General features: G+C 40.6%; 1 protein-coding gene across 9 annotated transcripts in view; it reads right to left on the bottom strand.

Moving 5' to 3' along the window:
• Window positions 1-3,352: 3,352 nt before the first annotated feature.
• Window positions 3,353-20,537, bottom strand: part of senp6a (SUMO specific peptidase 6a) — a 159,951-nt gene continuing 142,766 nt past the window's right edge. For 8 of the 9 annotated variants that reach the window (XM_078556772.1, XM_078556771.1, XM_078556770.1 and 5 more), the window contains 5 exons: window positions 18,583-18,665; window positions 10,677-10,756; window positions 7,164-7,232; window positions 6,924-7,074; window positions 3,353-5,474 (listed from right to left, as the gene is read on the bottom strand). In XM_078556772.1, coding sequence (XP_078412898.1) covers window positions 5,307-5,474; window positions 6,924-7,074; window positions 7,164-7,232; window positions 10,677-10,756; window positions 18,583-18,665 — 551 coding nt within the window. In that variant the 3' untranslated portion in view covers window positions 3,353-5,306. The remainder of the gene's footprint in view (window positions 5,475-6,923; window positions 7,075-7,163; window positions 7,233-10,676; window positions 10,757-18,582; window positions 18,666-20,537) is intronic. The other variant, XR_013578665.1, reaches the window with a different exon arrangement.

The following is a 20,537-nucleotide window of genomic DNA, read 5'->3' as shown; positions in this document are numbered from 1 at the left end:
TAGCAAAGCATATGGGATCTTGGGCTTCATAAATAGAACTATGACATACAAAAGTAGGGAAGAAATGCTGAACCTTTATAAAGCTCTGGTAAGGCCCCAACTAGAGTATTACATCCAGTTCTAGTCACTACACTTTAGGAAAGATATGAGGGTCCCTGAGAGGGTGCAAAAAAAAAAAAATTACCACAACCATTCCAGGGATGGGGGATTTTAGTTATGTTAGGTTGGAGAATCTCGAGGGAAGGTTTGATAGAGGTGTGCAAAATTATAATAGGCTTAGATAAAGTAGACAAGAAAAATTCTTCCCATTGGCTGATAGTACAACGTCGAAGGGGCACACATTTAACATTCTGGGCAAGAGAAATAGAGAACTGCCGGGGGTGGGGGAGGGGGAATGTGAGGAAGAACTTTTTTACGCAGCAAGTGATAATGACCTGGAACTTGCTGTCCATGAGGGTGGTGGACACGCAAACAATCAGTAATTTCAAAAGTAAATTAGATAGGCATGTGATGGAAATAAACTTGCAGGGCTACAGGGATCAAGCGGGAGGGAGAGAGACTGACTGGATTGATCCGCAGGGGCGGGCCTGGACTCAATGGCCGAAAGGCCTTCTCCTGTGCCATAAATGACTCTGAGGTGCTGCCAGACCTGTCAAGTATTTCCAGCATTTTCTGTTTTTATTTCAGATTTCCAGCACCCACAGTATTTTTTTTTAAAACAATAATGCTCGATTAGGAAACAATATCATTATTAGGCATCAGGCTAAAACTGACACTTGAGCAGTAGTGAGATAGTGTAAACGTAACTTAAATCTTGATTTTTTACATTGCCTTAGAGATAAAGCAATAGAAAATAATTGCAAGAATCCCGTAAGTAAAGCTCCTATAATGCAATGAGTTTGTAAGTAATGTAGTATATGTCTGAATATTCATATTTAGGTGAAACTTATTTGGAATCAGGTAGCTTAAAGCCTTGTATCTCCAGCGAGTCTCAAACAATAATTGGAGACCTAATTCAACCTATATTAAAACTTAAGCAAATTACTGTGAATGCTGGAAATCTGTTACCTCTTTCCACAGATGTTGCCTGATCTACAGAATATTTCTAGCATTTTCTAAGTTCTACATTAAAACCTAGCTGTTTCCAGGTAAGAAAATGTGAACGTTGTACATTTAATAATCTTTCCACTTACTTGGGCAAGCATATTCTCTTTCTTCATCCCCCTTTTAAAACATTCTCTTTCTTCATCCTTTTTTCACTCTTTGTGATGCATCTTCTGAATCGGAGGGATGGGGAGATAGCCTGCTTCCAGGTCACTGCCAGCACCACTTTTGCTACATATCAGGAGGTTCACAAGTGCACTGTGTAATCTACTGGTAACAGCCTGTCTGATTTTTCCTTTGATTGTGGTAGGTAGCTGGAATCTCCTGACAAAGTGCAGGTTCAGGAAGGTACATTTAAGAGGAAGCTAGATAAGTACAAGGGAGAAAGGAATATGTTATAGTGATAGGGTTATATGAATCAGGTTGGAAGGTTGCTCACATGGGTCATAAACACCATCGTAAACCAGTTGGGCTGAGTGGCTTGTTTCTGTGTTGTAAATTTTGTGTAAGATATTTGCACTAAGAATGGTGGACACCCTCACTCACTTAATTTATACTGCAGTATTTATAGTGGTGCAAGACAACTGATGACATTTTATTCTTGTGAATCTGGTATCTTTCAGTAAAGAAACTATGCTCTGTTGAATATATTTAAATAGAGAATGCAAATGAAAGGACTATGGAAATGGTTTGGATAAGTTATTAACCAGAGTTAAAGGAAACAAACATTATAATGGTGAGTGGGTGAATAGGGTTAAATATGAATCACTCAAGTGATTTCTTGAACTAGTTTTGATTGACAAAGGGGGTGCTTCCCCTCCCAAATCTGCCTGAGATTTTATCTGCCTTTTCACTTCTTCCAGGAGATCACATGGTAATTTTCTCCAGGGCTGGTAAAAAATAAGGGAAAGAACATTACGGTGCAAAATTATTTAGAGGACTATGCAGTTGGGTGGCAAGAATTGTGGGATATGGAGAATTCTTTCAGCTGAAGAACAAGGATGAATCCAAGGAAAATAACCTAACTTTCTTCAAACACCTTCCATGTAACACAGGAAACTGACTGAGTTGCAACCAGGAAAAGGTGGCCCTAAAAAGAAATAACAAACATCCAGGGCTGACCTACAAAACGAGAGTATATGTTAGTTGACAAATAATGCTTAATGAAAATTGTTCCAACTAGCACCTTGATAGGCGCTGTCTAGTAACTTTCCTGAGACTAGCTAGATCATGAGTACTTCTACTCGAAGAATCTTCAGCTCTAACTTGGAAAATTTTGCTCCAGCTCAGTGGTGACAATGCAGAATAAATTCAACCAATCATATGACCAGTCTTTTTTCCTTACAAGTCATAGTTGGAACGGGTCAATAACAGCTGACATTGTACAGTCCATATAATCAGTTACAGCCCTTTGAATTCATCTATTCTTTGAAGACCAAAACTGCTTTCGGCAAGCAAAGTTTCAAAGCTACAGTGGGCAAAAAACATTATGGAGAGATGGAGCATTTCTGACACCAAAAGCCATTGTTTGCTGAACTAGGAATAATGAACAATCTACATATTGTTACCCAACTGGAACACACTGTTGATGGCCAACTATTCAGCTGTGTCACCTAAATTGCCCCTGTGGCGCAGAGGTACAGTTCTGTGCTTAAACAAGCCCGTCAACTGGTTCGGAGGGCAACTACTACCAGAGTCAGGGAAAGCCTGTAAGCAAGCTGTAATCCCAAAAGAATATTTGGTCCCACGGTCATAACTTGTGTTCTATTCTTAAAACCTGACATCAGGGAGAATTTCAAAGATGGTCCAGTAATTAAATGTCTGCTGTACTTATGGGATAATTTCCAGTTCTATCCCTGATTTGTGCTGATTTACCCAATCTCATCTACTGGAATGATTGGGGAGCAATCAACTTACATCAGAAAAGGGATGGACACATATGTCTCAAAAATGTGCCATGGAAAAGGAAATTTAGTACCCAGTGCAAAGTCAAAAATATCAAAATCATCGACAGAAATGCTGGCTTACTCTAAGTTATGTCAAAACATTGGAATAAAGAGAAGCCACTCATTGGACCATTAAACATTTTAATACACAATAGGAAAAATATTATTTGCTCCCATGTAGTCGGTTTTCCAATTTTACTGAAGGGAAAGCATGTAAATACTACTGCAGCATGAAGTGACTAATATTGCAGCTTGCCTGAAGTGTCTGATGTACAAGGTGTTGAGTCCTCCAATTTTCTCCCTCCTCTCCCAAAGGTGGGAAATCATGTTACAGTATACGTGCATGGATGGCTCCTTTTAATAGCTGTCTGAAATTATCATTCTTCAAATGCGAGACTGGGTTGTGACTGTCACCAGCCTATTAAACTGAAGGGTAATTTATTGTTTCTTCCTCCCTATAGCCTATGACTGTCAAGGTCTAAAGGTAGCAGACCAACATCGCCCAAGAACAACCACTAATGCCACACACCATGCGTACAGCATTCATTTGATTACTATTTAAATAATTTCTCAATTCCATTCCAAGCTCTTTTTAAAGAGAGGAATCTCGAATCTCAAATGTGAATTCACAAGATTAAAATAAAGGGTAGTTTACATCAAAACATGTGAAGTAGCATCTAACAGAATTGTGTATCACTGTGCAAACAGCTCAATGCTTCAACCTTTCCCTTATCTTAGTACCATTCTTGCAGCTTAAATAATGTGTTTGAGGGGCATCTCTGGTTGTAGCAGCAGAAAAATGAAATATAATTAAAGCATAGGCATGCTACACAAATTAGTATACAGATTACAGTCTAAAACCAGAATTACAGAAAATCAGCACAAACATAAACTTGTTTTTATGATGGCAATTACTAATATACAGATGTGCATAAATATGCTGAGGTATTGTTGCAGAGGAGAAATAAAACCCTCAATATATTCAGTCGAGTTCCAAATATGATTTAGATTAAACAAACCTCTGAATACAGACAGTTGTAATGCAATTAAACAGTAAAAACCGACATCAAGTGGACAGCTTCTACAGAAGGCATCCAGAATTGGTTTCAGTGATAGTTATAATGGATATGGTTTTGGTTAAGATTAATTCCGTGGGGCACTTCAATTCAATCCTTCTTCACCTAACTCTTAATAAGGAAAACACTAAGTACAATTTGATTTAATTGCAAATTGATAACCAACAATTTCTCGGGATGTGTAACTTTACACCAATTACCTAAGAGATTTTTTTCTGAAGGCACTTACTTGCTTTAAAGTGTACCTTCCCCCTCACATACCAATTTTCTCACCTCTCTGGGAAATTGTTGGGGTACAGTGGGTTTCATGTACACAAGAGCTTCAACTCTGACAACTTCTTGGAGGGTACAGTTCAACCATTGGGAGAACACAATGTGCAACCAAAGATGGCTGGTGTTGTACAACAGCTTGAGCTCCCATTTAAAAACTGGCTCAAATATTCATTGTGCTTGCAGTTCAGCAAAGTTTGATGCCCAGTTTTTGAATTAGCTGATCTTAAAACAGGCTACAAACAGGCATTAGCACTCTTGGGTTGAAGAGGAGAAATGAGCTAGGATCCCAGCTACTCAATGACCTCTGTTGGAAGTATGCATGGATGGACATCTTGCTAAGAACAGGATTGGGCACTCCCCTGGAGGGTTAGGCTGCCAACAAGCAATGTCAAGGGCCATTACTAATGGCTAATTTGACAATATGCTGAAGGACACCTTGGAATCAAGCTCGAAGGAAGAGTAAATTCATTCATGCGAAGAGGGGAGGAAAATGTATAGAGAAACTCGGCAAGAAAAATAAAAAAAAAATAAATTTGCCCAGTCCATTTAATACTACAATAACTTTTAATCATACTTGTAAGTAGCTATCCAACTACCTTTAACAAAAATACATACCAAAATGCTTACTAACTCAAACAGTGAAAATTGATCACAAATGCTGCAAAATCTGTTTATGAACATATGTACAGTTTGTTATATTTATAACAGCACAAACATTCACTTGGGCGCCTGTAAATTGAAGACGTGTGCATCAAACAATGTTCTAAAAGATCAAGAGCACACTGGGAATTCATCCTTCTGTGGAAGCCTACACTAGAACAAATCCAAGTCATTTCGGTGTTAGTGCAACAATATCCTGTAACCAAAATGGTATCTTCTGTCAGAGTCTGTCTTGGTCAGGCATTGCTCATGAAGGTGCCTCTGTTGCTCTGTGTTCCTGCCCTTTCTTCCCTTTGCTTTGAGTTTCACACAGTTTGAGAATTACATTGCGTATTTCTTCTCGTTTCTTTTTAACTTGCTGCTGAGGAAACCAGTCTATCAAATTCATGGGCAGCTCAAAATTCGGAATTGGATTCTGTGGATGGCATAGTGCAAATATTAGCTCAACGGTGAAGCACGCAGGAGGGGGAAAACAGACAACATCCTGCTGCAGGTATTTATATCACACAGCACTTTTGTAGCTACTCTCTATCGACTTTGGCTGTGCCTCTCAAAAACAACTCACATAGAGAGGCATTATTAGACAAAATTTAATGGTGAATCACACAATGAAATTTTAGGGCAGATGACCAAAAATTTAGTGAAGAGATAGGTTTTAAAGAGTGTCTTAAAAAAGCAGAGAGAGGTAGAGCAGAAGGAAGGTTTAGGGGGAGAAATTCCACACCTTAGGACCTGGACATCTGAAGGCATGACTGCCAACAGCAGAGCACAGAATATCAAGAATGCAAAAACAACCAAAGTTGGAGAGTGCAGAGATCTCAGAGTTGTATGACTGGGTGAGGATACAGAGCTGGGGAGGAATTTGGAAACAAGGATGAGAATTTGAAAATCATGCCACTACTGGGAGCCAAAGTCACTTGGCAATGATGGGTGAACAGGGCTTGGTGTGAATTTGGATAAGGGATAACAGTGTTTTGGATGAGTTTAAATTTAAGGATGATACACAGAGGCAGACCACTAAGGAAAACATTGGAACACTGAAGTCTAGAGGGAACAGGGGCATAGTAAGGGCTTCAGTAGCAGCAGATAAGGTGATGCAGAAGCAGAGATGGACAATGTTACGGAGGTTGAAAGAGGTGATCTTGGTGATGACGATATGGAGACAGCAGCTCAACTCGGGTTCAAAGGTGTTCGTACTTCACTGAAAGACCTTTTTGAATGTGATCACATAAGTAAGGAGAACTAAAATGGCAATAGTCATGAGGCCCAATCTGTTTATGCTGAGTGCCAAAACCTTTAGAAAATAAACAAAGGGCAGACACTATTTTGAGGATACGAATGCCTCAGCTAAAAAGTAATTTTTAGACCATCAGCCTACAGTATTCCTCATATCCTAAAAGTTTGGTTGAATGTTTCGTTAATGGTTTTGGAGCTTCAGATTCTTACATTTCTTTATTCTTATTGCAATTCTCTGATGGTTAGTTTACATGCAGCAGGAACAAAGCTATTAAGGAGTGAAATCAAAATTGCCAACAGCGCATTAGCTGGGATGCTCTGGTAGGTGGTTGGGGGTTATAAAGCAGTCAAGCCTTACACTGCTAATCATCATCTGGTGGCCCACTGTTGGTTAGTATGCTTACATAGACACGAACAAGATTGGGCCCACTGTTGATTAACCTATCAAAACTTAGTGCCCTGGTTGGTTGCTGGCACCTCATGCATCCCTATCTAAGCAATTCAATACCTCCAGGAGAGGGAGGAAGATTGAAAGCAGAATTGACTGGTCAATTGACTGCACATAAAATCACAACAGGCAGAAGAGGCTCCCACTGTTTTCTAACCCACAATAAAAATTGATACTAACCTCAAAAAAACTTTCTACATACTGTAGGATGTATACACCGCAATCGCTAAAGTTGTCTTGCTGAGGAACACGAGGATTGGAGCCCTTTATCACGTCTTTGGTGAAAGCCCTTTTGCTTGCTTTCCTCATTTCCCACTCTACTTCAAGGTATCTATTCCAAAAATCAACAAAAGGGAGTCAAGTGGGAATATCCGTTAGGATTAAAAAACATGAAGTAGTGATTTGCAGAAGAGCTCTTACTCTCGCAGGATCTTAACCACACTTGTACGGCTTGGTCCACGTAAAGAATCCATGATGAGAATGCATGGCCTGTGAAAAAGAATAGCAATATGAACATGTATGTTATGGTTGCTAAGTGAGTAACGAGAACCTTGAGAGAATTTAATATTCTTTGACGAATATCCTGGAATTTTAAGTATACACCTGTTAAATTCTGTGATGTCTGAAGGTAATGTCATCTCTGCTCCCATTAAGACCAAAGGATGCAAACTTGTAGGGATATGATGGACAACTGATTTAGCCATTCATCACCAGGCCTGGCTCATCCACAAAGCAATATCAGGTCCTGCACTTAACTGCCAAAATTTGTCGTCAGTATTCCAGGATCTTCCTGGAATGCAAAGATAAGCCCTGGTTTCTCTTCTCTCCTGCAATCTGTTTTCTTAAACCCCTCTCCCATCTCCTCCATCCTCACCAACAAATGAGGAGCTCATGGTCTCCTTAGTCACTAAGATGGAGAGGTGGTGGCATAGTGGTATCGTCACTGGACTGGTATTCCACTTTCCAGGGTAATGCTCTTGGGAACCTGGGTTCGAAGATGGTGGAATTTGAATTCAATAAAAATCTGGAATTAAAAGTCTGACGATGACCATGAAACCATTGTCGATTGTTGTAAAAACCTATCTGGTTCATTAATGTCCTTTAGGGAAGGAAATCTGCTGTCCTTACCTGGTTTGGCCTACATGAGACTCCAGACAGACAGCAATGTGGTTGACTCTTAAAATGCCATCTGAACAAGGGCAATTAGGGATGGGCAATAAATGCTGGCCCAGCCAGCGATGCCCACATCCCATGAACAAATAAAAGACTGGTTATACTCCTTGTATCACATCAGATACAATTGTTCATCTTCCACCATCCAAGCTTCCAGCTCCTCTCCCTAGTACAATATTTGGTTCCTTCCATACCTTTGTCCAGGACCCCCAAGTCAGAGACTAGACAGAGATCTGTGGGTACTTTTTCCAACCTAGCATATTGGATTGCTTGCTCAAATGTCTCCTTTATACTGGAGACACCAAACACAACTGGGTGACGACTTTGCTGAACACCTTTATTCTGGCTGCAAGTAAGATCCTCAACTTACTCAGGCCTGTCTACAAACTCCTACACTGGTCACAATCAAGCTCAATGCAAACTGCAGAAACAGTGTCCTTTCTTTCTCCTGAAGTCCCTAAAGCCTTCTGATTGGTTATGGCAATTTTAGATCACAGTAAACTCTCTTTGCAACAGAGTCTGGCATTGGGGACATGACATTTGTTGAAATTGGGAAGGGACAGCCAGCCTTATTATGTGGGGCATTTGGCAGAGCACAGTGCTGGAAGGAGAATGGGATATAATTGGAATGTTCCTGATTTTTTTTTAAAAACTGTGTGTTGGTAACTTGCTTCACATTTATAACATTTTGTTTTCAACTCTAGATTTCCAGCACTCTACTTCATGAGTTATTTCCATACTTTGCTCACATTTGCTCAATCATAGATAAATTTATCTCTGATTGCTTCCTTGCATTGCTCTCCACCCACTCCTTCCCCCTCCCAACCTTGGAAAAAAACTCACTCCCAATTCATTTATAACTTCATTTTCAAAATTCTAATTGTCTAGCATTTGGTCTTCATTTATTTCTGCAGTTACTAATCTGCTTAACCACACTCTCACCTTGGGATGCCCCAGTCTCCATCAAACCATCACTCTCTCATACACTGGCTGTTCCCTGGTACAGTCCTCATCTCCGCTCACATTAAGACTAAAGGATGCAAACTTGTAGCGATACGGTGGACAACAGATTTAGCCATTCATGACCAGATCTGGCTCATCTGCAAAGCAATATCAGGTCATGCACTTAACTGCCAAACTTTCTCAATATTCCAGGATCTTCCTGGAATGCAAAGATAAGCTCTGGTTTCTCTTCTCTCCTGCAATCTGTTTTCTTAACCCCCTCTCCCATCTCCTCCACCCTCACCAACAAGTGAGGAGCTCATGGTAGTCTTAGTCACTAAGATGGAGACTACCTAATTAACTGTCTCTGCCACTTCCCTCCCTTCCTCTAGCCCAAAGATCCAAACTTCATCTAAGGCTCCCTCCTGCGCCATCTCTGATCTCTTTCTTCTTTCTCTAGTTTGCTATCTCCATTCATGTCTGTTCTGAGCTCAACTTGTCCACGAGACCCTATTCCCACTAAACTGCTGACCACCCAACTTCCCTTCCTGGCTCCCAATAGTTAATATTAATGTTCTCCCTCCAGGTCGTATTCGCCCGTCCTCAAAACCTAACCCTGGATCCCTCCCCCTTTGTAAACTACAGGGCCATCTCCAACTTCCCCTTCCTTTCCCAAGTCCTTGAATGTGCTGTTGCCTCCCAAATCTATGCCTATCCTTCCCAGAACTCCATGTTTGATTCCGTCCAATTAGGTTCCCCCATCCCTCAATCGAGCCACACCACTCTCCCCACCTACCCAAACCACCACAAGCTACAGTATCAAAACAGTCCTTACCAATCACAAATGGCATCCTATATGACTGTAATATAGGTAAACTATTTCTCCACCTCCTCCTTCTCAACCTGGCCGCACCTTTGATATGGCAGACCACACGATCCTCTGCCAAAGCCTCTCCACTGCAATTCAGCTACGTGGGGTGGCACTCATCTAGCTCCATTTTTATCTATTCCGCTGTAGCCAGAGATTCATTTGCAATGCTTTCCTTTCCACTCCTGCACTATTACCTCTGATGTCCCCCAAGGATCAATCCTGGGCCTTCCTCCTATTTATCATCTACATGCTGCCTCTCGATGAAATGAGCTGAAAACAAATCCGCAGCTTCTTCATGCACACTGATGACACTCGGCTATACCTCAGCATCGCCTCTCTCTCGAGCCCTCTACCATGTCTAAATTGCCAGATTGCTTATCTGGCATCTAGTACTGGATGAGCAGAAATTTCCTCCAATTAAACATTGGGAAGACCAAAACCATCGTTGTCAGTGTCTGTCACAAGCTCTGTTCCCTAGCCACTAACTCCATGCCTATTTCTGATAAATGCCTGAGGGTGGACTGGACTGTTTGCAGCCTTGGTGTTATATTTGACCCCAAGTTGAATTTATGACCACACATTCATGTCATCACTAAGATCTCCTGTTTCGACTTCCCTAACAAATGTAACATAATACAAAAGGTAGGGATGGTAACATGGATACCCCAAGACGATAGCAATAGTAAGAGGTACAAAAGTTTGCACTATACCACCTTGTTTGGATAGCAGACCCAACTGAATCCATGTGAAGGATAACCAAATGCTGAATACCAAACTAAAAAGACCTAAGTACTGAATTTTCTTGCATCTTATTTCAAAGCTCCAGAACCCAAAGCCAGATGAGCAGAAAAATGATCAATATTAGGGGAAATTTTGCAAGTGTGAAAGGCAAGTTTGCACACAAACTCAGATATAGACCTGCCCTACTTCACAACACTCGTACTCACTGTTTTGAAGGCTGCTGACCCCACGGCACGCTTTCTGAAGAGTTGTCCTCTGCCATGCTCCCAGCTTCATTGCTGTCCTCCTTAACAATAGAAGTTCTACGATCAATATCAAAACAATTGATCCTGACCAGCAGAATGAGTTAAATGTACAACATATGCAAGTTATATTAAGGAGTTCACAAATCATCAATTTCATCCCATGCCCCTTTACTGAAGTACTGACAGCAATTTAAATTTGATATTTTGGATTTCCATTTTTATATCCAACGTAAAAGGGAACCCAAGAGATTTACTGTTTCAGTTCTTATAAAGAAGTGCGGTCAAAGGAAGGGTTGGGCTGATTAGGGACCAAAGATACTTGTGGGGGTAGAGGGCAAAATCAAAACACTAAATTAGTATATTGCACCATAAAGATGAGGGTGCAGCCAAAGTAGCAGAAGAGGAGCAGCGCAGCAATATTGAATAGCTAGGAGATACTTAAATGTTTGGCAGTCTTAAAATATAAAAGTTAACAATCTTCTAATCCTCTCAAGAGGCAATAATTGGGACAAAATTAATTGGCATAAGTGTTTGCGGCTCGGGGAACTTCAGTTCAGTCATTGAGCTGGAGGCCGAGCTGCAGACACTGACACATCAGGGAGTGGGGGAAGTTACCTGGACATTTTGTACCAGGAGATGGTCACGCCCTTTAGAATAGGGTCTTCTGATTTGGTCAGTGGTCAGGGACAGGAGGGCCTGCCTGCAAGTGAGGCAGGTAAGGGGGCCCTGAGGGCAGAAATGCAGAAGCATCAGTCTCTGCAATTGTCTAACAGGTTTCAGGTTCTTTCAACTTGTTTGGATGAGAATGGGCACTGCAGGGTGGATGAACAAACTGACCATGGCACCGTAATACAGGAAGCCATTCAAATGGGGGGAGCAAAATGGAATGACGTGGTAGTACAGGTAGGTTTGGTGAGGGGGATTTACACAGTTCTTTGCAGCCAAGAATGAGAGTCCAGATGGCTGTGTTGCCTGCCCGGTGCCAAGACTTGGGACATCTGCTCAGGACTGGAGGGGAGTTTACAGTGGGACAGGAAGGATACAGTCGTCATGGTCTATGTAGGTACCAATGACATAGGTAGGATGAGGAAGGCGGTTCTGCATAGTCAGTATGAGGAGCTAGGGGCCAAATTAAGAAGCAGAACCTCAAAGGTAATAACTTCAGCTTTATGACCTGAGCCATGTGAAAATTGGCATAGGGCAAATAAGTTTAGAAAAAAGAATGCATGTCTCAAAGGCTGGTGTGGCAGAAGTGGGTTCTGGTTCATGGGGCACTGGGAACCAGTACTGGGGAAAATGGGGGCTGTACCGTTGGGCCAGCCTTCACCTGAACCGTGAAGGGGCTTGTGTTCTAGGGGGCCTCATAACTGGGGAAATTGAAAGATTTTAAAAATAAACAGTGGGGGCAACGGATCAAATTTGGGAAGATGTGGTAGATCTTTACTCAGAGGGTTGTGAAACTTTGGAATTCTCTATCCCAGAGGCAATGGAAGCTCAGTCATTGAGTATGTTTAAGGTAGAGATTGATAGATTGCTGATTAACAATAACGTAAAGGGTTATAGGGATAGTATGGGTAAAAGGCATTGAAGTGTTCGATCAGCTATGATCGTATTGAATAGTGGAACAAGCTTGAATGGGTGAATGGCCTTCTCTTGTTCCTATGTTCATATCAAAGAGCAGAAACAAGGCAAGAGAGAAAGGTACTAATATGGGAAATGATATTTCAGAATACGCAGGAAGTGATAGAGAGTACAAACCTAAGAGTAAATCAGCAACCAAGGCTAGATGTTACAAATATAATAAAAGAACAAACCTAAAGGCTCTGTATCTGAATGCACGCAGCATTCGAAACAAAACAGATGAACTGATAACGCGAATAGAAATAAATAAGTACGGCCTGATAACCATTACAGAGACATGGCTACAGGATGACATAAATTGAGACCTGAATATTGAAGGGTACATGACATTTAGGAAGGACAGGAAGCTAGGAAAAAGTGGAGGGATCGCTCTGTTAATTAGGGTTAGTATTAGCACATTAGAGAAGGGTGACCTAAGTTCAGGAAACCAGGATGTAGAAGCAGTTTGGGTAGAGATGAGAAATGATAAAGGCAAAAAGTCACTTGTGGGAGTGGTGTCCAGGCTGCCTAACAGTAACCACACAGTAGGACAGAACATAAAGGAAGAGAAAATAGGAGCTTGTCAGAAAGGTACGATGTTAATCATGGGGTTTTATAATCTACATATAGACTGGAAAAATCAGATGCGTAATGAGGAGGAGTGAGGAGTTCCTGGAATGTTTTCGGGATAGTTTCTTAGAACACAACATTCTGTTGCCAGAAGGCAAGCAATACTAGATCTGGTATTGCGCAACTAGATAGGATTAATTCATAACCTCAGTGAAGGCACCCTTGGTAGCAGTAATCATAATGAGTGAATTTTTCATTCAGTTTGAGGGAGAGGAGTGGATCCAGGACTAGTATTTTAAACTTAAATAAGGGCAATTATGAAGGCATGAAAATAGAGCTAGCTAAAGTGAACTGGCAAATTAGATTAAGAGATAGGTCAATTAAGATGCAGTGGCAAACATTTAAAGAAGATATTTCAGAATACACAGAATAGATACATTCCAATAAGAAGAAATTCCAAGGGGAGGGCCCACCATCCGTGGTTAACTTAAAAAGTTAGGTAGTATTAAACTTTAAGAAAGCATACAATTGTGCAAAGATTGGTGGCAGGTCAGAAGATTGGACAGAATATAAAAACAACAAAGAATGGCTAATAGACTGATAAGGAGGGAAAAATTGGAGTACGAGAGTAAGCCAGCTAGAAATATAAAGAGTTTCTATAGATATTTCAAAAAGGCGAGTTAACAAGTGGTCCTATAGAAAGTGAGTCTGAGGAACTAATAATGGAAAATAAGGAGATAGCAGATGAATTGAACAAGTATTTTGCATCGGTCTTTACTATGGAGGATACAAGCAACACCCCAGAAGTAGCTGTAAATCAGGAAATGGGAGCGAGGGAGGAGCTCAAGAAAACTACAATCACCGGGAAAGTGGTACTGAGAAAATTGTTGGAGATGCAGACTGACAAGTCCCCAGGTTCTGATGGGGGAGGCAATGGCGTAGTGGTATCGTCACTGGACTAGTAATCCAGTGACCCACGGTAATGCTCCGGGGACCTGGGTTTGAATCCCAACACAGCAGATGGTGGAATTTGAATTAAATAAAAATTTGGAATTAAAAGTCTAATGATGGCCATGAAGCCATTGTCGATTGTTGTAAAAACCCATCTGGTTCACTAATGTCTTTTAGGGAAGGAAATCTGTTGTCCTTGCCTGGTCTGGCCTACATGCGACTCCAGACCCACAGCAATGTGGTTGACTCTGAACAAGGGCAATTAGGGATGGGCAATAAATGCTGGCCTGGCCAGTGGCACCCACATCCCATGAACGAATAAAAAAACCCCATAGGTCTTGAAAGAAGTGGCTAGTGAGATAGCTGCTGCATTGGTTTTAATTTTCCCTCGACTTGGGGAAGGTCCCATTATATTGGAAAATAGCCTTAATTCAAAAAGAGAGGGAGACAAAGCAGGAAACTACAGGCCAACTAGCTTAACATCTATCATAAAGAAAATGTTAGAAGCTATTATTAAAGACGTTATAGCAGGGTACTTAGAAAAATTAAAGGTAATCAGGCAGAGTCAATATGGTTTTGAGTTGGAAATCATGTTTAACCAACTTACTGGAGTCCTTTGAAGAAGTAACATGTGCTGTGGATATAAAGGGTGTACTATAGGTGTGGATGTGCTGTACTTAGATTTCCAGAAAGCAGTTGGTGAGGTGCCACATCAAAGTTATTGCAGAAAATAAAAGCTCATGGTGTAGGGGGTAACATATTGACATGGATAGAAGGTTGGCTAGCTAAAAGGAAACAGAATAGGCATAAATTGGTCATTTTCTGGTTGGCAAGTCGTAACGATTGGTGTGACACAGGGGTCAGTGCTGACTCCTTACAATTTATATAAATTACTTGGATGAAGGGGCTGAAGGCATGGTTGCTAAATATGCAGATGACAAAAACAGGTAAGACGGTAAATTGTGAAGAGGACATAAGGAGGCTACAAATGGATATAGATAGGTTAAGTGAGTAGGCAAAGATCTAACAAATGGAGTATAATGTGGGCAAATGTGAAATTGTCCATTTTGGCAGGAAGAATAAAAAAGAAGCACATTATCTAAATGGTGAGAGATTGCAGAGCGCTGCAATGCAGAGGGACCTGGGTGTCCTAGTGCATGATTTGCAAAAAGTTAGGATTCAGGTACAGCAATAAATTAGGAAAGCAAATAGGATGTAATTGTTTATTGCAAGGGGAATTAAATATAAAAGTATGGAGGTTATGCTTCAGTGAAACAGGGCATTGGTGAGATCACATCTTGAGTACTGTTTACAGTATTGGTCTCCTTATTTAGAGATGGATCTAAATGCAATGGAAGCAGTTCAGAGAAGGTTTACTAGACTAATATATGGAATGGGAGGGTTGTCTTATGAGGAAAGATGGACAAGCTAGGCTTGTATCTGCTGGAGTTTGGAAGAGTGAGGGGTGACTTGACTGAAACCTTTAAGATCTTGAGGGGTCTTGACGGGGTGGAAGTGGAAAATCTAGAACTAGGGGTTACTGTTAAAAATAAAGGGTCACCCATTTAAGACACAGATAAGGAAAAAATTTTCTCCGAGGGCTAAGAGTCTTTGGAACTCTCTTCATCAAAAGCAGTGGAAGTAGAGTCTTTGAATATTTTTAAGATAGATTCTTGATAAGCAAGGGTGTGAAAGGTTATGGGGGTAGTCAGGAATGTGAAGTTGAGGTTACAATCAGATCAGCCATGATCTTATTGAATAGCAGAGCAGGCTCGAGGGGCCGAGTGGTTTACTCCTGCTCCTAATTTGTATGTTTGTATGGTATTTGGAAATGTATGGGCTAATAAATGAAAGTCAGCACAGATTTGATAAAGGCAAAATATGTTTGACTAACTTGGTTGAGTTCTTTGACGAAGTAACAGGAAAGGTTGATGATGTTATGTATATGGGCTTTAAAAAGGCATTTGACAAAGTACCGCATATTAAACTCGTCAGTAAAATTAAAGCTCTGGCATTAAAGTGACAGTTGCAGTCTGGATACAAAATTGGCTGAGGGGACAAAAAAGAACAGAGCAGTGGTGAATGATTGCTTTTCAGGCTTGAGGGAAGTATGCAGTGGTGTTTCCCAGGAGTCAGTATTAGGACAACTGACTGCTCTTTTTGGTATATCTTAATGACCTGGACTTGGAGATACAGCACTTCATTTCAAGGATTGACACAAAACTTGGAAATGTATTAAACAGTGAGGAGGATAGTAACAGACTTCAGAAGGACATACTGGTGAACTGAACAGACATATGGCAGGTCAAATTTAATGTGAAGTGATACGTTTTTGTCAGAAGAATGAGAGGCAATATGCACTTAATGATATAATTTTAAAGAGCTGCAGGTGCAGAGATACTTGGAACAGAAGATAGCAGGACAAGTTGAGTAGGCTGTTAAAAAGGCATATAGGATTCTTGATATTATAAATAGAGGCATAAACATAAAAACAAGGGAGGTTCTCCTCAATGTTTATAAAACACTGAGTAAGCCTCAGCTGGAGTTCCTTGGCACCACACTTTAGGAAGGATGTTATGGCCTTAGAGAGGATGCAGAAGAGATTTACTAGAGTCATACCAGGAATGAGGTACTTCAGTTATGTGGAGAGGTTAGGATTGTTCTCCTTTGAACAGAGGTTACAAGGGAATTTGATAGGCATGTTAAATTTTTGTTTTGATTCTTTCATGGGATGCAGGTGTCACTGGCAAAGCCAGCATTTGTTTCCCATCCTTAAGGGCCCTTGAGAAAGTGGTGGTGAGCCATCTTCTTCACCTGCTGCAGTCCATCTGGTATCTGTAGCAGTTTCATACAACTGACTGACTTGTTTAGACCTCTTCAGAGGACAGTTAAAAGTCAACCACATTGTTGTGGGTCTGGAATCACATCAGGCCAGGCCAGGTAAGGAGGGCAGATTTCCTTCCCTAAAGGACAATCATGAATGGTAAATAAGGAGAAACTGTTTTTAGTAGCAGAAGATCAGTAACTACAGCATACAGATTTTAAAGGTGATTGGTAAAAGAAACAGATGACATGCGGATTTTTTAATATTATGCAGCGAGTTGGTGTCATCTGGGATGCACTGCCTACAAAGTGATGGAAGCAGATTCAATCACAACTTTCAAAAGGGAATTGGGTAAACAATTGAATGAAAAATATTTTCAGGGCTATTGCGGAAAAGCAGGGAGTGGGGTGAATTGGATAGGCTCAAAGGGCTGGCAAGGGCAGGCTGAATTGCCTCCTCCTGTGCTGCATCATTCTATGATTCGAAAAATGTAAGCACAATTCCACTGAACTGTCTTACAGATGGATTTCAAGGCCACATTGATACTGTCCAAGAAGATAACTAAGATTCAGGGGCAAGTTATTAAACTTTTTATAGGACTCAACCTATTAATCACATAACGAAACACCTTCCAAAATAGCAGTTTGCATTTTTATAGCGCTCCTCGCACAGAAGATGATTTCTTAAATTGATTTACTTTGATGCAGCAAAAGTAGTGGATGAAATGAAAAAGGTTAAGATGGCAGGAGTGGGTGATAAATGGTTGAAGAGAATCATTTCAAGCGGCTTTGAAAACTGAGAGGGTAACATAGTTGAAGGGAGCTGGCAGGAAACTAAAGGTGAGAGGAGCACAATGGATGAACAAGCAGTCACCAATGAAGAAGTGGAAGCCAAGGGAGGGGAAAGAAAGCAAAAGGACACTAGTAAGGTAGGTGCAGCAAGACCATTTGAGAAATTTTAAACTAAGAATAATAATTTTGAGGTCATCTTATTGGGGCACCAGGATCCATTGGAAGCTAGAGAAGATGCAGCGATGCGAGTGAGGGAAAGGGCAATGGCAATAACTGCAGCACTTTGAATAAGTTGCCACTTTGTAGAAGGGAGAAGCTGGCAGATTGGCTAGAAGGACATTAGGTCCTTAAGACAATGAAGGCCCAGAGTAGGCCTTTGGTGGTGCAAATGGTTATTCAATGGCTTGATACACAGAATGCCAACGAATGGCCAATGGTAAAGACAAGGAAAGATCAACAGATATTTAAAGACTTGCCTTTTTTCAAACTTTGCTTTCATGACAACGATATTTGTTTTTGTTGTTGTTACATATCAACCTCAGTGCACACAAAGTATCGTGAAATGTTTCTGATGAAAGCACTAAATAAATGCAAGTTTGTTTTTCTTGAGTTGAAAAAGAGACATGTCAAAGCTTTTCATTTTGCATTCATCAGGATACTTCAGGAATACCAATATAAGGGGAAAACAACAATTTACACTGTATGAGAAGAGACTGTCAGTCACCATCAGTGGTGCATTCTCAATGGCAACACCTCTACCAATCAAAGTCAACCAATCAGCACTCTCTTCTCAGTGAATAAATTGTTGTTCTCCCTTTATATTGATAATCTTGTGAAGTGTCCTGATGTGTGCAAGACAAAAAGTTTCAACATGCCTCTTTTTTCCAGCAATGCTCAAGTTCTGTACTACCAATGACTATTTGTCTTTTTTGTTTGAAATCCCAGCAGCATACGCTACAGTTGATTAATACACGTGGATATTTGACATACTGGTGTATAGTCCTATAGTGCAGTTATAGCACTAATTTATAAATTTAGGATCCATAAAGCAGATTATCCTTTTATCCATAAAAATAAAATTATGAGATGGCTGTACAAGTTATAATCTCACCTGGCTATATTCCTGATCTTGCAAAAAATCAAAGGAATCATCGTTATCATCGGCATAACTGACTTGGATTTGCCTTAAAGCATCTGTTTAGAAATTTTAACATTCATCATTAGCAGTTTTAAAATTGAAGTTTCTAAACATCAACAGCTGCATTAAACCTCCAGCTGTGACAATTAAGCAACTGATGTCAAAATAGTTTGGAACATGCTGAAAATCTACATTAAGAGCAGAATGTCCTTAGACCTTAAATTAATTAGTCTTTTTGCTTTTGCCAATTTGCCTTTGTCCTGCAAGTTAACAACTGTAGATTTGTCATTGAACACAGCAACTGTTCATCATAAAGACTTTCAACATAAACCCCCTACAGCAGGCAGAAAGGGGTCGCGAGATTAAAAGGTTAAATCTGGGCAACAGGCAGCGAGGCAGAACAATCAGTAAACATATTTAAATAGGACTTCCAGTGTAATGGGGAGCTGAGTTTAAAATTTACTGTTGCACCCGACAGTGAAAGAGAGGTAGGAACTGCCAGTTTCACAAGGCAGGTGTCTCCTTCAGCACTCCTTGTGGTCCAGGAGGGGCAAGAGGTCTTCCCTTGACCCCTCAAGGAAATCTTCAGCCATCTCCAACCCCAATTGCCAATCCTGACCCAACCTGATCACCAACCACACCCCCGCCCCCAGCCCTTCAGATTGTTGTCCCATCCAACCATCCAATCAAGGACCACTCTGACCATCCCCAAGGATCTTCAAATGCAGCCTCCTGCCGCTGGTGTTTCCTGCCACTGGCTAGTTAGGTTGTCGGCGAAGCCAGGGCTGTTTTTGGTCTCACCCACACCCTCCCTACAAACATCAAGGTCAAACTGTTACCTTATTTACTGGGATCAGATGTTGGAGTTTTAAATAATTATTTGTTCAATGTTCTGAAGCAGGAGTTTTCCACCTAGTTGGCATAAACGTCTTGATTTCTAATGAGTACTCACTGTTTGATAAGCAGGTAACTTAAATGATGGACAAACAGGCTCAGGTTAGTACTGTGGGGCACACATTCTTTTTGGGTCACAGTGACTCTAATTGCATACTCAATGCGATATTTTATAATCTCTTAGAGGCTAAACACCGTATACAAGACTGGTCAATGATAAAGACACCTATGTTTAAACTCTTCAAGTTAGTGGTTGTGGGATAAAACTTAATACTGCTGTGAGTAGGAGCAAAACAAACTGCATGCATTTTTAAAAAAGCATATTTATAAAATCAATATGAGCGCAACTCTGAATCTTATCATCTGAATTTTAATGCTTCAAAATATATAATTTTTGAAACAAAAACAGTATGGAACATTCACTGACACTCAGGGAAGGAAAACAAAGTTAAATTCCTGTCAGGGGCATAAAGCATTCCACAAAAGATGCAGCATTTTCAGCAACAACAGCGTAATTGGAATAGAAGCTGAGAGAAGATAAAGAGGCAAGTCTGGAGATCGTAGAGGACCTGAGTCAGCAAAACTTGTACCGGTTCAGTAAGAAAATTGGTTCTACAATCGGCAGCTTTGAGCAGAACAGCAGTTGGCTGAATAGAAATGCTGAGATCAACAGCTAGTGTTGTGTACACAATGCATGAATTTATTTGCAAAGTTTCCAAGGGTGCTCACATTGAACACGACTATAACCCAGCTAGACTTCACTTTCCTTGGCATTTCTGAACTACATTTCAGGTGAAAAATGCCATAATTTTCATATGATGTCAAGATCATTAAAACGCCTTCACATTTGATAGCAGTTGAGCAATGTTGCCAAAAAGACTTGCAAAGTTCCAATATGGCGGGAAAATGAAAAATCTACAGTGGGGAAATCTTGCACGACTGAGTAGAAAGCACGTTTCTCAATAAATCTTACTTCCACAGGCTTAACTTTCATATTCATTTGGATCCACTATTCTCAATATTTATTTTAAGTT

Source organism: Cetorhinus maximus, chromosome 14, assembly GCF_964194155.1.
Source record: "Cetorhinus maximus chromosome 14, sCetMax3.hap1.1, whole genome shotgun sequence".
Taxonomy (NCBI): domain Eukaryota; kingdom Metazoa; phylum Chordata; class Chondrichthyes; order Lamniformes; family Cetorhinidae; genus Cetorhinus; species Cetorhinus maximus.
Note: the sequence above shows the minus strand (reverse complement) of the source record. Positions and strands in the feature narration are given on the sequence as shown.